The sequence below is a fragment of the Rana temporaria genome, chromosome 3, assembly GCF_905171775.1.
Source record: "Rana temporaria chromosome 3, aRanTem1.1, whole genome shotgun sequence".
Lineage (NCBI taxonomy): Eukaryota > Metazoa > Chordata > Amphibia > Anura > Ranidae > Rana > Rana temporaria.
In genome coordinates, this window is record NC_053491.1 from 374,460,436 (window position 1) to 374,474,134 (window position 13,699).

The window sequence follows — 13,699 nt, forward strand, 5'->3', positions numbered from 1 at the left end:
GAAAATCTTTTAATAGGGTCGCTAGTTCAGGTGATCTGTGGTTTCCAAGGATTTCCCTTTGCGTTGATTTCCTCACTTCCTGGAGGAGGGGAATTGACTTTAGTTCCACTTAAAGAATGTTTGCTCACTTTTCAATTAGTGGTTGTATCGACATTCACTTATGACCATAGTGACCAATTTGCAGGATTTTAATTTTCACAAACAAATTTTTAATCATGGATTTGGTTTTCGCTGACCATTGACCTTCATTTCAAATTTATAGTAGGTTTAAAGCCTTGAAAGTTTAGAAGTGCTTTCAGTAATGTTGTCATCAAATGCACCTGATAATTTTTTCATATAAAATATTGAATAGCTGAACATGAATTAAAAAATGTACTAGTGTATAACCATCTTTAGATATGTGGCTGCATTGGACAGAACATACTGTGTAGGGTCCAGTAGATGTACAATTATGGCTGGAGCTGCCTTCTACGTGATTGTAACACCAGTCATGCACAATACAGTTTCTACGAACCATGATCAAAAAAAATTTTTTTTGGGGGGATGAGATGTCAAGACATTGGTTTTTAATGTTTTATTGTGCTTCATCTAATTCAGAAGTATAACATTTATTAAACTAATAGGTGATATGGGCATATTCCAATTCACTAAAGCTGGCTGGAGAGGAGAGTTCTGGGAAGTAAAGTTACTTCACTAAAACTCTGGCAAAGAATTCAACAAATGTGTAGATGAAACGAGTGTATGCAAAATGCTGGTGCCATGTAACAGAATGGACATTAACAGTATCGGTGAGATGGTGATACTGAGGTTGATCTTGCAGTTGAAAATATTGCGATAGGCCAATCTTCCATATTGGCTTGTAAGTGAAACCATTCTCCATTATTTGATCTGCTCTTTCCAGTGTGTTTTTTTATTTCAGTAATGCTTTAGTTTGTTGTGTGGTCCTTGGCTAATCTCTCGTGATCAAAATCCTTTGCCATTTTGTAACGCACACTTGTTGTTCATTTTAGTCCTAATTGAGGCTGCACCAATTCAAAAGGACCCCATTAAACCTCAGGAGGTAAGCAACGCATTGCATTTTGAAGTTTGTGGGTAGGAAGTAAACCTCTGTACAAAATAATGCTCTTGATTACCTCATTTGATGGATTATATGAAACTATAGCTCTTCTTTTTTTTTTTTTTTTTTTTTCTTTTTCCCATTTTCTACCTGAATATTTTTTGAAGCTTCACTGATAAAGTGAGATGTGGAAGGGGAACAGGCTCAACTGGTAGTGGCAGCAGTAAACTATACATGAGACAGGGACAAAAACATTTGTCCTACATTCAGCAAGGCAGTAAACTAAACCAGTACATGGCACAAGTCATAGCATAATACAAAACCTGACTGTCCAAGCCACTAACTAAACCTGTACTGTATTTTAGGAGGGCGTTTCATTTTTTTATTTTCTAAATAGGTTCCTTTAAGCTAGTGCATTGTTGGTTCACTAACCTTTTCCTTAGATTTCCCTCAATCTGAATTGGTCACCAGTGCAGTCATGGGTTTGAAATCCCCCCCCACCATAGTTTACTTCAAGTGGTTCTAAAGGTTTAAGGTTTTTACCTCTGTGCAGCAGCCCCCCCCCCAAAAAATACTGATCCCCATCTCAATACAGCAATGTGCATGAGTCTCGGCTCTCTGGGGAGCCCTTTTCATTGGCTGAGACAGCATTGGGAGCCATTGACACTGCCATCACAACCAATGAGGGGACAGGGCTGTGTGAATGAACGCGCAGAGCCATGGCTCGGAAACTAGCCTGCTTGCGCTGGGCACTTGGCAGGAGAGAGGGGCCGAGAGCGGCGGCAAGAGACCTGAGCATGTGGGCTGCTTTGTGCAAAACTATTGCACAGAGCCGGTGTGGATATGTAGATTAAAAAATAAATAAAAATTAAAAGCCTCTATCACTTTCTGTGTGTGTGTGTGTGTGTGGTCAAAGTGGAGTTCCACCCAAAAATTAAACTTCCGCTTTTAAGTGCAGGTGACCTTGACATGCCACATTTGGCAAGTTTTTTTTTGGGGGGGGGGGGTTGGGAGCCGGGTACCCTGTTTTTAGAGGCGCACACACACAGTTCCCACTTCCTCCCTGGCGCTGGAAGTAAGATCACCTCTCCCCCTCCCTGAAATCTGTATTAAGTCCCATGACCATGCATAGATAACCAGAGACTCCTAAGCCATAGCATAGAGACATAAGTCATCTCAGATATAGACCAATGGACAGTTGATATAATTGGCGAGTTTGGGGTCAACGAATATATGGACCTAGGCTTTCTCCTAGAAGGTTCTATAGCTTGGTGCTCCAGGATCAAGTGAAGATATTAGTCGCGATAAACAAATCAATTTTAAGTTTCCCAAAATACATTTAACAACTTGCCATCTGGGCTAATTTCGAGCTTTCTCTCAAAGATGTTTTGTTAAAGTGGTTGTAAACCCTTACAACATACTTTTTGCTACAGGTACCCTGGACTGTTTAGGAGATATCCCATGTGCTGATGTCATCGGCACATGCGCACTAAAGCAATGGCACTTGTGTGTCACACAAGTGTGTGTGTATAGAAAAAACGCATAGTGCTCCTGGAATATGCAACCTGCATAGGTGTGAATTGGGCCTTAGTGTTTGCATTCGTGAGCATATATGGACACCATTTTTTTTTTTTCCAACACTTAATTTTTTTTTGTTTATTGCTTTCACAAGAGATGAATGTCCCGTATGATGGCTTGGATGGTGACGGGTACTTTTTTTTTTTTTTAATTGAGATGTTGGGTCAATTGGATTCTCCTCTGCCCTCCAAGGCAGGTGATTGGTCAAAGCCCAATAGCTTCCTATTGGCATATAAGGCTTCATTTAAGACTTAACATTGGCTTGAAATCTTACTGTTTGAACTAAGGTTTAGGGGTGTTTAAGCGATGAACTGGACACCAAGGCTTCTGCGTAATTACAAAGGGAATTTTTTGATTTGCTTTCTTTATGTCCAATTTACAGCTCTCCCCAGTGCCAGCTTCAGAAGAGATGGAGCGTGACACAGCCTGTCCTGTTACACCTGAACGTCCTGCCCTACCTTCTGACCATCCATCAACCGTCAGGTCTCCTGTAAATGTACATAAGTAGTTTCTGGGTCTATCGTCCAGTGCTAACTTAAGGAGGGATACACAAAGCAAGGAGGTGTGGGCAGCTTAGCCACATGGTGTGGGGAGCCTAACTGCAGTGTCATTAGTGACTCAGGGGCGCGGGTCATTTGTGCTGAGGGCATATAGATGGTTTTAGCTGAGGCGGGGACAAAGATGTGTGCTGGGAAGGAGAGAATGGCAGTAGGGGGCCCGATATGTACAGGGCAGAGGGGGAATTTATGCTTTGGGGTAAGCATACAGATTAGTGCTAGTTTATATGGTGTGGGATTTTTGCTGACCAATGCTCGTACATCTTAGGGAGGGGGGGTTTGCAATTTGGCATGTTCGCCCTGCACTCTAGATGACCTTGTCCTGGCACTGGGTACAATGTAAGATCACACACTTGCTAATGCCCATAAATTGGTGCTAGAATCTAGATTTCTTGTATTTGCGTTCACACACAAGGGGGGTGTGTACAATGTAGTTAACACACTTGGGGGGCCCCACATTGCTCTTGTGGTCCTGGGATGACATAACCACATAATACAGGGTAGAATTGTAAGTTGAGTAGGAGGTGTTCTTGACTAACAGCATCTAGTGTAATGTCTTCTGATAGCTTCCAGCTTCTCCAGTTCATGAGTTGGAAGCAATCCCTGCAGAGCACATGTATGTGACCAGTCCTCGTCTGATGGATCCACCACTGGAAAGGAATCTGGTGAGTCTGGGAACCTTGCTGGGTTTTTTCTTGGTCATGATGGGTCAGTATGAGTGTAACAGAATTGGGTGCGATGTGCTGCTTTTACAAATCATTGCTGTGCTATATGACCAAAAGTTTGTAGACCCAAGTAAAGTGGGTTACAGTGAAGGGTTTTGTTAGCTGATTGTGTGCTTCTGTTCTGACTCTGTGGCAACAGTTTAGGGAGGGACCTTTGATGTTCAGCATAAAGCCAGCTCTATAAGAGCATGGTTTAGTAGCAAAGAGCTTCAGTGCCCTGCACAGAGCCATGCCATCAACCCTATTGGAGAACTTTCAGGTGAATTGGAAGCTAGGACTTATTTGTACTTGACCATACAAATGACCTCCAGACTCCCTATTTGCCTTAAAAGCTTCTGCATTAAATATCTACAGTATTCAAAAGGCATTGATCATGAGACAAATGCAATATCGGACTGGAAGGTGTCCCAGAGAAAGTTAATGGTACAAGGCAGGTTTTGGTTTCTTGCTTTAGCACCATCGGTCATAGAGATGGTAAAGCAGTGGAATGCAGCACATGGTGATGTAGCAATGTGACTTGAGTCACTTGAGAACATTAGATCTGCATTGAGCCTTTTAATCATTTAGCACCAGGTTTCCAAAAAAAAGTAAGACAGCACTGCATGTGAGTTAAGTAGTAAAATCTTATTGGCTGAGACAAAGCCTCAAAAGGTGTTCAGGCTGTGATTGCTTGCTGGGTAAACCAGCTTGAAAAAGATTGTTTGGACGATATTGACTTGGCCCTCGATTGCAGGGGCAAGGTGGTGTGAATCTAGAGTCCTTTGCAGTGGTCCGTGGGTATGCAGGGTGCAAATCTTTGTATTCCTAGTGACACACAAGGTGTCATCCACTCAAAACCAGCATGGGGCCATCTTCTTCCGGTTTCCAGTTGTTTGTGGACTAGTTTGCAGAGACTAGGTAGGGCTTAAGGGGTGATGTAAAAACCCAGGCTGGCTATCGTCAGAGAAGATGTGTAAGCACACGTTACACCCAATTGTGATGTGGGTTTCTTCAGGGTAATTCAGCTGATTATGTATTTTTTCTTTTCTCGCATGCAGCGCTGTCTTAAAGCAAAGTTCCACCCATTTAAAAGTCAGTGGCTAAAATGAGTGTAGCTGCTGACTTTTAATAAACAGACGCCTGTCAGACAGTCCAGCGATGCGGCCACCCAAAGCTTCGCTTCTCTCCCCCTCCTCTCTGCAGTGCCGGCATTGCAAGTGTAGGCACCCGTCTGTGGCTTCGCAAGTGGGTAAGCACTGCAAATGGCCAGGCAATCTTCTGGGACCTGTGACATGTCCCAGAAGATTGCAGGGAGGGGAAAACTGTTGAACTTCCACTTGGAGGCACCAGGAGAGGAAGTGGGAGCTGGGTACCTGTGAAAACTAAATACCTGCCCTCCCCTAAAAATGACATGCAAACATGGCATGTTGGGGGGTCACAAGTACTTAAAGCGGAAGTTTAAATTTTGGGTGGAACGCTGCTTTAAACGTTTTATGGAAACCTGGTGCTAAATGATTTAAAAGGCTTACTGCAGATCTATTCCTCCTAGACTCATGTCACATTGCTACATCAGTGTGCTGCATTCCACTGATTTATCATCTGACTGATAGTGCTACGTTAAGAAACCAAACCTGCCTTGTTCATTAACTGGCAGGAACACCTTACGGTCCAATATTGCAATATGATCAATGCCATTTTAATACTGTAGATACTTGATGCAGCAGCTTTTAAGGCCAATGGGGAGTCCAGAGGTCCGTAATACAGCACAATACAGATACTGGTGTGCTACCAAGGTTTCACAGAACTCTCCTCGCCCTGATGTACATAAGCATTAGGTGTTAAAGCGGAGTTCCACCCAAAGATGGAACTTCCGCTTTTTGGAATCCTCCCCTCCCTGTGTCACATTTGCACGTAAGGCTTCACTTCCTGATTTCCTCACCGAAGATGGCGGCAGCACTCGAGAGCTGAGCAACAAATCGGGTGTTTTTTTTTTTTTTTTTTTGAGGAACACCACTTTAAGTCACACTTGACTTGAGGTGATCGACATGTGTGGATGACTTGGATATGGCTGAGCTTGTGGGCATGTGTTTTTAAGTGACAACTTTGTCAGTTTTTACAATGTGTAATCTCCTATTTATGCTTTCCTTTCAATGATGCACTTTTTCTACCAATTGTTCTAATAAAGATATATCGGGTTAAACCACAGTTTGTTCCTTTTCCTTCATTGAAGGCAAGGACACCGTTTTGTCTTATTACCACTTTCCTTTTTTAATTTTGACTGCTTCTACGGTCTTGATGAGGAACTCCACCTAATTAGGCGAGTCGGTAACCTGCAAACTGAATTGACCAACAATATTGGACCCCGACTAGTGGTTGGAACTTTAGTCTTGCTGTGTTGGTGACCTGGGCTCTTTGCAACAGATTGGTTTTGTTTTTCTTTGGGATTCCTCTAGCACAAATATTTGACTCTATAGCAGGGTAATAGTTGGATAGCTTGCTCTGTTGCGTACGCATGCATCATTCGTAGATGGAAACCTATGTTTTAGTTGGTGTATATATTGGATGGTGCAAAGCTTTTTGCTGAACTACAAAGTACTATAGACAAGGTATATATTGTATGGTGCAAAGCTTTTGCTAAACTGCAAAGTACTAGAGACAACTATTTGAATATCTTCATTTACTTGGTGTAGACTCCAGTGAATCTGCCAAGCAGCCGGATCCAATCTCCAAAGACTCCAACCAACATATCAATCTTGCAGCTGCAACAGGAGGAAACTGCCTTATCCAGGAGCCCACCAATGTCTCCTCACACCTCCCCATTTCAGAGCATGCCAGCTGTAAGTTCAAGGGTAATGGAAGTTAATATGGCATCCCATATTGGTTGTGGAATATGCAGGAACCCAAACGCTAACAGAGTCAACAAAGCCAACATTTTTATTTAATTTTAGATGGAATAAGGGATGATTAAATCTGTCCCACTGAAATGATCCCTAACTTGCCCTGTGTGCACAACAGGAAATATTTCTAAAGTTAGGGCTATCCCCCCCCTTCTAGGCAATTGCTACTGGAACAGGTGTTGAAAGATGTCCCCTTCCTATTCTGGTGACAACTAACTAAATGTCTTTGGGTACTGTAGGCATGTTGGCAACAAAATACAGAGACAGGCTGAGGGAAGATGCAAATAATGTGTATATATGGGGGGGTTAAGTAGGCAAATGCTGACAAAAATATACATACCCAAGAACAAGCCCAATAGATAAAAGTATATTTAAACCTAAGCAAAACTTTTTTGGATTATGTTGAGCCCAAGCTGAAATAAAGCCTGTCTGCTGCAGGCAGACCTTTCCACCTCATCCCCAGTGATCGAACTGCAACTTTGTAGCAAGTCAAGGTGATGGACTGCTAAAGGGGCTGATCTGTCACATTTCTTAATGCAATCAATAACTGCTTAGACAGGTTTTACAGGTGTCCTTCCTGAGCTGGCATATACTACTGCTCTGAAAGGGAAAGCAGGGGGGGATATCTTGGAGTGTTACTGTACATTGGTATGCATACAGGTAGCGTGTGATCGTTTAGGCTACTTTCACACTGGGGGGGGGGGGATTGGCGGTAAAGTGCCACTAATTTTAGTGATGCTTTATGGCCACTAGTGGGGCGCTTTTAACCCCTGCTAGCACCCAAATGGTTAAATTGCGTGCAAAGCACCACTGCCGAATCGCTTTGCAGGACCTTCGGCAGCGCTGCCCATTCATTTCAATGAGCAGGGGCGGTGCATACACCATCGTGTGCCAACTTGCATAGATTGCCACAATTGGACTGGCTCATAATTCAGTTGATGTACTCGTAGGCTGGGAGAGGGGCAAAACACACCCCATCAACAACCCCTAGATCTGGCTCTGACTTGGATTGGTATGGGATAGTCTAGTTACAAGTATCTATTATGTACTCTGTTCTCAGGTGTTTAAAGTCAATGCTCCTCTGCGAAAAGAGATGGAAGTTAAGGAGGACCCACCTTATCCTGTAGAATACCAACAAACTTTCAGCACAGCCAGTACCCAGACCCTTCCTCATGGGCTGTTGGACATGAATGGGACGGATCCACGCTCACTCATGCAGGAGCACTTACCTGGTGAGCAGTAAGCTTTCAAGACTTTTGGGATTGTCACATGGGAGTCTTCTGGCCCTAATTGTACATGAGGATTTCCTAAAAATGTTGTTGGTAAAAACTGCTAATACCTCGGCCACACACAGATGGTGCAATCATATTTCATGCACTTCAGACAACCATTCTCTATAGTCAGACTGCCAAAGCACCAAGATGTACAAGCTTAGCAGGATGATTAGATCAGGGTCTGTTCATACTATTCTGGGGGTAGGCCATTATTATACAATTACTCTTTAAATGCTAAATATGGCTGAAAATGTCCCCAGTCTTTTATGAATACTTGGTAGATTACTACAAGCATTTGCTGACATAGCTTCAGGCACTGTGGAGAAATTCATGTCCCCATTTCAGCAGCTTGGCTCCCTCTGCTCTTCCTCCCCACAGCAACTCGGTCTATAGCCTTTAAAGCTGACACAAATTTTTGCCAGCAGGCGACTTCAATAAGACAAGATGCAAAGCTTGATTCTGCAAAATGCCAATTGAGCTTCCTGTGATAGTGTGGCAGCAATGCTCTACTGCTTGTTAACTCGGTGTTGCCACTCATGCAGGCTGTGCCTGATTGGAAGACGGTGAGATGAGACGTTGCAGGTGACACATCTAAAATGTGATCACTGCTGATTCACAAGCCTGTAAATTGACAAAGCACCACAGCTCCCAATTGTCCCCGATTTCCCTTTATTCCTCCTAATTTGTCCTTCATTTTGGTCTGATGTATATAAACTGCACTTATCTATCAAAAATGTCCCCAGTGCTAAACCTTTCGTGTGTGTGTGTGTGTGTGTGTGTGTGTGTTTTTTTTTTTTTTTTTTTTTTTAATTGCTGCATTTGTAAATTTCAAAAGCCAATATAAAGGAATAGAAGTGGTAAAAAAGCACTTGTGGGTTTAACCAATCTTTTTTTTTTTTTTTTTTTCCTTTTTAAGGGGGTGTCTCCTATGCCTGAATACTTTTTTGATAGGTGTCCCTCATTCCCATCTCAAAGTTGGTAGGTATGGCATCGGGCCATACCTAGTCCTGCCCACTGCTTTTTGGATTGACGGCACTGCCTCTGCAGCTGAAACCCTCCCACTGTGAGCTGCAGTATAGTGTTGGACACAGAGGATTTGGTTCAGTCAGTACATGTGGTTAGAGGGCGCCGTACCAATTTGCAAATGTAGTTCCTGCACTACTTTTGACGATTTCAGGTGTGACTTCAATAGACATCTGTGTTTATCAAGTGGCGCTGACCTTGCTACTTTGAAATGGCGCTACTTCAAGTGAAGTAGCGCCATTTCAAAGTAGCATTAATGTGAACCAGGGCTAAACCTGATTTACTATATAATTTCTACAGGTACACAGGTCAGGCAGGGCTTCTTTTTTTTTACAGGCTTGTTTGCAGCAAGGGCGTCGAGCTGCCCTGTCCATCACTGCCGCAAAGCAAGAACAAAGGAGTTCAGTTCACACCAATGTACTGGTGTGCTGGTACATTGGTGTGCGCCGAAGAAAAATCGTGTAACCTTTTCCAGCTTCATGTCCAACTGGCTGTAATGCAGTGGGCATGTGTGCGACCACATGCAGCATGGTGTTATTGAGCCATAAAACCTAATTTTATTAATGTAAATTTAAGGTGCACAGCCTGACCCATTTTAGCACAAGTCTTTAGTATAAAGCCAAAACTTTTATTTTAACCGTTTTTAGTTTGTGGCTTTTTATCCTGTTCCCTTAACTACCTTGCTTTGCGATGCAAGGAAATGAGAATGGATGTCCCCTTTGAAAAATAGTGTGACACAAGGAAATCGTTGCCACACTCTGAAGCAATTTTTCTGTTTTGGCAGTTTTTGTTAGGTCCAGTCTCTAGCTACCTACCCAACTGATCTGGACATTCAGGAAAACCATTTGCAGTTTTCAAGCCAGTAATTAGACCAGATTTCATGGTTGAGGGAGCTGACTTGGTTTGTTTACCCCCAAGTGTGTAGTTCATATTTTGTAGCATGTTGATAGCTTTGTATAAACCTAAAGTAGTTTACATAAGGATTGATCTTCTATTTAGGTCCTTATTCATCTGGGGCGTCTCCTGTAAACAGTGGAAATCTGCCTTGTTACACATCTACCCCCAACATCCTACCCAGACTTTCCCAGCCATGCATGACCAGAGGTGGAACAATCAGGGGGACCAGCCGTGGAGGGCGTATCCTGACCAATGGCTATCGCTGCCAGACCACCTTCAAAGGTCAGACTTTTTTTGTGATCCAACTGTTATAGGGTGACCATGTTCTACTTGGTCCCATTGTATGGAGGAATGTAGCCACTCTTGCTTGCGCCTAAGATGGGACTAGGGACTTTGGGATTTGTAGTGTGCATAGAGCAGTGTATGTGACCACAATGAAGTTGCAGTGCAGTCTGTTCCAAATATGTGCAAGTGGGGGGCTCAGATTGTTGCGGTAAACGGTAAAACCTTCTCCAAAATTATATATATATATATATATATATATATATATATATATATATATATATTTATATATTTATTTATATATTTATTTATTTATATATTTATTTATATATTTATTTATTTTTATATTTATTTATATATTTATTTATATATTTATTTATTTATTTATTTATATATTTATTTATATATTTATTTATATAATAAATAAATAAATACAATTTTTTTTATTTTTTTTTCACAAATTAAGCTTACTTTTGGTGGTTATTCGCCACTTTTTTTTTTTTTTTTTCACTCTAAATGAAAGGCCAAAAGTTTGGTTTAAATGCATTTTTCTTCATTTCTGTTATAAACTTTTGCCAATTGGTAACATTGCTTCAAACCTTTGGGCAAAATGTATACTGCTACATATCTTAAATTAACCAAAATCGGTGTACATTTGGTCTTTGTGAAAGTTAGAGTCCACAAGCTATGGTGCTGATTACACCTGATGTACTGATGGCCTATCATTTCTTAAGGCTCTGAAATGTCATGACACTACAAATACCCCCCAAATTTCCCCTTTTGGAAAGTAGACATTCCAATGTCTTTAAGAGGCATGGTGAGTTTTTTTTTTTGTCCTGTGTACCGTATTTGCGGGCTTATAAAAAGACTGGGCATATAAGACCCCCTAGTTTTCAAGTGAAAACATAGGTTATGCGCTACACTCACCGTATGACTGCCCCCCCCTTCCAATACTACACCTCCGACCTAAATGTAGACACACGGGCATACTTTACATACACCACAATAATCACTATTCCAACAGGTGTTAAAGTCTTTAGTTGACTGGCCACGATGCACGGGGAATTAATAAATGAGGCCCCAATACTATGAGCCCTCAGATTAATCTTCTGTACAGTTGTGTCTCGCTGACATTGAACTAGCCAACTGTGTGGACTAAGACCAGGATGCCATTAAAGTTCATGAGGGTGTAAAGGCAGGTGTCCCAATGCTTATGGTAATATAGCGTATATCTAAAATGGGCATGGGGGGGGACAAATTTTGTCAATGTAAAATCAGTCCCAAACCGCACTCTAGTTATACAAGAGTTTGCCATCTTGTGGTAAAACAGACTTATCTGCTATGAAAAGTGATGGTAAACTGAAAAATATTCAGATGGGTTTCCCAATATCCGCTTCTATATAAAAAATGTCCACAATGAATAACTGAATTACAGTAAAGTTCCATTGAATACATATAAGCTGAGTCCCATAACTGATGACTGAGTGTCGCCATTAGCCCTGAAGCAAAATGGCACAGTAACAGGCTCTGCATGGTTTTGGCACCCTGTGGCTTTTTGTTGTACAGCTTTCACATCTTGAACTCATTTTTTCTGCAGGTCCAGAAACCTTTAGAGGAGCCCAATGTGTCCCTAATGGAATGTATGGACATGGCCCATGCCCCGGGAGAGACTTTCCAGTTACTCAGGTCATATCTCGGGTAGGTTGATTTTTTGTTTGAATTGGTGATTTAAGCAACACTCCACTTGATGCAATGAATTATCTTCAATATAGTATTGAATGGCCAGGCCAGTGAGTGGTTTACAGGCAAACTTTAATCTAATGCTTGACTGAACTGTTTTTATCTAGGAGGCAAATGCCCATCTGTGTCACAAGCGAAGTGTCACTCCTAGTACACGCTCTACTGCAAGAAGTGAGTACCAATATTAGTCTGCACCCTAGGATGGAAGTAAAATTGGTGTGTGTAGAGCCAATTGGGTTAACGGTCTAATTTTAACAATACTTGCCATGAACCATAAATTGTAAAAAAAAAATTGCACAATAACTCTGATTGCATAATAAAAAAAAAGGCTGAATAGAGTTGTGTGCATTTACCCCCCCCCCCCCCAATGCTTGGTAAGTGGCACTGTAAACTGTCTGCAGTAACTGACTGAAATGTATTTTGATTTCAGACTGGAACGACTCTCAGCTTGGCAGTCCAGAGCACGAGGAAAGTTTCAACAGTACGGACTCTGGTCAAGGAGATTCTCGCAGTATGACATCGGTTGACATGTCCATGAACAACCAAGCCACCATCCTTCCTGTTCATGTTTACCCCCTCCCCCAACAAATGAGGGTTGCCTTCTCTGCTGCCAGAACCTCAAACTTTGCTCCAGGTACTTTGGATCAGTCGATTACCTTTGACCTCTTGCTCAACAACCTAGGAGACACCTTTGATTTTCAGATGGGCCGTTTTATGTGTCCTGTTAATGGCACATATGTCTTCATCTTTCATATGCTAAAGCTTGCTGTCAATGTTCCACTGTATGTTAACCTGATGAAGAACGAAGAGGTAATGGTTTCAGCCTATGCCAATGATGGTGCTCCTGACCACGAAACGGCCAGCAACCATGCGGTCCTACAACTCTTCCAAGGTGACCAGATATGGTTACGTTTACACAGAGGAGCAATTTATGGTAGTAGCTGGAAGTACTCCACTTTTTCTGGGTATTTACTGTACCAGGATTGATCAGCCAAATTTTTGGAGCTGGGGCCAGTACATGAGCAACTTAAGTAATGGTGAATGGTTCCTTGTTTACCTATGCAGTTGTGTAATTTGGAACTATAGGCCCATCAAAGTACTGGATAGGCCATGCAAAGTTTCCATGGTCTAAAGCTGGCCATACATTCTACAATTTTCTTCAATTTACTTTAGGTTTACCTTCAGCTATGTAGTGTAAGGGCTTGCCTTGATTGCTTACAAATTGAAAGTGTTTAGATGTACCAAAACCATGTAATATGTCAAACCTAAAGAAATATTGTATAATGTATGGCCAGCTTTAGGTGTTCACAACACCATGAAAATGTTATTTGGTCTAAACTTGGATGCACAAATGTAGTCATCCCATAATGCTTTGGTGAAAAGTGTGGTTTTTGTCACTTAAATAAGGATTCTGGTGTGTAGCAAGGTTTACTGGTGTTTGTATGGAGTGGAACTGCTTTAAATAAACACTGGTTGCAATATTCTGTGTCATTGTGGTTGTTTTTTTATTTTGATTAGAAATGGACAAAAACCTCAAACCAGTTCTCCTTACTGCTGCTGGCTGCTTTTAAGAAACATGTGTTTAATAGAAAAGGGCTGACTCCCCCAGTGGCCCCTGGTATTTGATAAGCTAAGACATGGCTTAAAAAAAAAACGCTGGCCACACACAGCGTTCTGCACTGTTACTGGA

General features: G+C 41.9%; 1 protein-coding gene across 3 annotated transcripts in view; it reads left to right on the top strand.

Annotated features, from left to right (window-relative positions):
• CAPRIN2 (caprin family member 2) overlaps positions 1-13,490 on the top strand; it is a 60,747-nt gene extending 47,257 nt beyond the window's left edge. For 2 of the 3 annotated variants that reach the window (XM_040345553.1, XM_040345554.1), the window contains exons 15-23: positions 1,011-1,060; positions 3,018-3,131; positions 3,759-3,857; positions 6,587-6,745; positions 7,854-8,025; positions 10,090-10,269; positions 11,867-11,967; positions 12,117-12,180; positions 12,440-13,490. In XM_040345553.1, the coding sequence (XP_040201487.1) occupies positions 1,011-1,060; positions 3,018-3,131; positions 3,759-3,857; positions 6,587-6,745; positions 7,854-8,025; positions 10,090-10,269; positions 11,867-11,967; positions 12,117-12,180; positions 12,440-12,996 (1,496 nt within the window). In that variant the 3' untranslated portion in view covers positions 12,997-13,490. The remainder of the gene's footprint in view (positions 1-1,010; positions 1,061-3,017; positions 3,132-3,758; positions 3,858-6,586; positions 6,746-7,853; positions 8,026-10,089; positions 10,270-11,866; positions 11,968-12,116; positions 12,181-12,439) is intronic. The other variant, XM_040345555.1, reaches the window with a different exon arrangement.
• Positions 13,491-13,699: the final 209 nt, after the last annotated feature.